At 35.5% G+C, this 3038-nt stretch overlaps 1 protein-coding gene across 1 annotated transcript; it reads right to left on the bottom strand.

The window, feature by feature from the left end:
* Nucleotides 1–1596: 1596 nt before the first annotated feature.
* Nucleotides 1597–2623, bottom strand: LOC119080784. Its single transcript, XM_037189354.1, has 5 exons — nt 2419–2623; nt 2268–2331; nt 2158–2207; nt 1821–2082; nt 1597–1761 (listed from the first exon to the last, which is right to left on the bottom strand). Exons 1-5 carry the CDS (start codon nt 2593–2595, stop codon nt 1691–1693), a joined length of 624 nt encoding a protein of 207 aa, XP_037045249.1. The 5' UTR covers nt 2596–2623; the 3' UTR covers nt 1597–1690.
* Between the last annotated feature and the right edge of the window lie 415 nt (nt 2624–3038).

The raw sequence follows: 3038 nt of genomic DNA, 5'->3' as shown, positions 1-3038 counted from the left end.
TTTCGTTTGATCCTTCTTTCCTGCTACGACTATTAACTATTAGCGTACATGAAAGTCGGTACATTAACAAAGTCAAAGACATCCGTCAAAATGAGGTGTTACTGAGAAAAGTTGGAAAAATATTGTTTTGGTTCCGGTTCCAAGGCAAGGTCAGAATGAGCGTTTTTTTTACCTCCTTGAACGTTTGACATTACCGAGATTCATACAACAAAGTATGCAACATGGGCATCGAAAGTTTGCAAATTTGGCACATTATGATGCTGAGTTGCATAATAAATAGTTTATCTACTGTAATGTCAAAATATTCTTAAGGAGTACCAACCTGTTTCAGTATCAAAATGAAGTAAATGAAGATGTTTACATATTTTAGTACACATTTAGTATTTACGCTCAAATTGTTGGAATTGTAGTATGTGATTCATGTACGCGTAGTATGTGATAATTATAACTGACGATGTTCTTTGCTTAAATAATGAATCTTTTGACTACAATTGTGTCAATTTGTGGTGATTTTGACATTATAGTAGATAAAATCTTGTTGTTAAATCTTTAGTAAATGGGGCTTTTGCGCAAAATAGCTATATTTACGACACCAAGTCAGACACTAGTTGTGTATTTATGTAAGACGAAGCCGTAACAGATGCATCTAAAGTTCACAATTTTCGAACATTATGATGCTGAGGTAATCAGCTAATTATGCGTGATATGATATATACAAATTTCTTTACTAATTAACCCTTACGTGCTAAACAATGCCGGGATACTACTAAAATACAAATAGTAAAACATGGCATATTGTCTAACGAACACAACATAGTTTTTATGCATTTATTATGCAAATAATTTGCCGCTTTCTATAAATGAAAATTGTAAAGCCATATTGTGCCGAATTTGAGGTTTCCAGTTTTAATATCCACAAACAAATTCCGTGTATGCTGTTCCTATATGGCATGGTGTGTACATTTAAATAATCACAAAACTTCCTACTCCATATACCATCCATTGAAAGAGCTCAAATACAAACATATTATAGTGTTGTATAGCCGGAGCCAGCAAAAATATACATTTGCAATGATACAATATCCACTGTACTTTTCACTAATCATTTGAAATGAAAACACACCGAGCCTGTCGAGCCTGCAATATTACTTGATTGCCATATAATAATAAGCGCAAACATTTTCCACATATATATACGCTGTTTGGACCAATTCCGTACGTGTATGGATGTGCGCTTTTATATGCACGATGCTTTGTAATTGTGGAAAATTATTTGTAATTACTCAGAAAAGTTTTCAATAAATTTTCAGCATAATGCAACTATATAACAACATGTTGAATGGAAAATTATTTTCTGAATAAATTATGTGCACAGAACATTGATTAAACGGCATTGCCATAAACTACGTATGTTTGTATGCCGCAATTTTTAATTGTTTTTCTTTGTCTGGAACTTCAGCTTAATTTATAATACTCCATACTCCTATCCCTTCCTTCCAAGGCTTCACTTTCAGACACAGTAATGCTTTTCTACACTACAGTTTTACTAGGTGTAGGATAAGGACAAGAATTCCGCGTGAAAAAATGTGACCGACAAACAAACAACAAAATTTTTAATTGATGACTTTACTTATAAAACCACTCATTACAAAAAAACACGTGCCGTACCAGTTTTGGCCTGAAGACAAGCCTAGTTAATTCTGATATCAACGCAGTTTCTGAACGTTTGAGCTGGGTTAGGATTGAAACAATGGTCGGGAGCTGCAAGAAATCGTTTTAAAATAAATTACGACAACTTCCGTTTGCAATATGAGTAGTACCCGGTGGATATGAAGTTCGATAGGTCCAACGGAGTGTGCATCTTGTACATCTAACGTTTGCCGGTAGTTGAACTCGAGCACGAATTTGTCCGATAACTTGGGCAGGTCCTACACACATCATGTTTCCGCTGCGGATTTCATGGGATCCACCGACAATGTTCAAACGTTGGAAGCAAGTGTTGGTCTCACTGGTTTGTGGGCAAAGCTCTATTTCGAAATGTCCACGGTGATTGGCTGTTATTTCAACAACCATATCGATGATCTTATGAAACAAAATAACTTGTTAAAGGAAGTGCTATCGTCGCCGATACACTGAGTATTCAAAAATACAAAATACCTGGCCGGCCTGGTAAGTACCAGTGATTATAGCTTTGTCGAATTGACCACCTATGAAAGGTTAAATTTAAGACTTACTGCTAACAGCTTTTTAAAATCCATTTCACCAACCTTGATTGGCATGAGTTTCACCGAAAATATCTCCACAGCGTCCGCATCGAGAATATTGTAGGTCCTTTCGATTTCACATGAATTTCAATTTATTTAATTGAGTCAAGTAACAATGATGCGATATGCGATAACCAAAAATAAGTGAAATCACCTGTTGCTCGTTTCCACACCAAACTCCAGTATCGTTCCACCAAAATGGTGGTTGAGCTCCATTTCTGTCACGTTCTCGGAAAATCGAAGTTCGAGAGAGTGGATTGAGTACAAATCCGTGTGGCTCAACGCAGGAAAGTCCCGCGAGGACCAGAACCAATAGTATAGCTTTGTTCATTTTCGACTGAGTGCAGCGCGTGAGTTACATTGTTTTAAATAATAATTATTTATCGAAATGGATTTTGATAATATTATCTGCTGAGATTACTTTTTTATCAGGAAGATGAGTGTCTCTAATTGTAAACAATAGGGAATAGAGAAATGATTTGCTAAATACGTTGACTGGCCCCAGTGGAAATATTGTCACAAAATATAAAGCAAGTAAATCTCTCAACGTTCGTATCGATGAGCCGACTTTTTTATCTCGCTTTTTGAGACTATAGTAACTAGGTTTTCTGAAAATAGAAGGTCTGAAACTCAGTCTGAACAAAAATTGAAAATTAGGTGCACGCTCAGAAACCAATCGTTCGGGACGAACTATTTTATTTATTTATAACATTGGTCTTATTGGATTGTAGAGTACATTTTTCGATTTTTTTTTACAAAAATCCTCATATTTCT

This window comes from Bradysia coprophila, unplaced genomic scaffold (genome assembly GCF_014529535.1).
Source record: "Bradysia coprophila strain Holo2 unplaced genomic scaffold, BU_Bcop_v1 contig_350, whole genome shotgun sequence".
NCBI lineage: Eukaryota > Metazoa > Arthropoda > Insecta > Diptera > Sciaridae > Bradysia > Bradysia coprophila.
The sequence above is the reverse complement of the archived record's forward strand: the minus strand, read 5'-3'. Positions and strand labels throughout refer to the sequence as shown.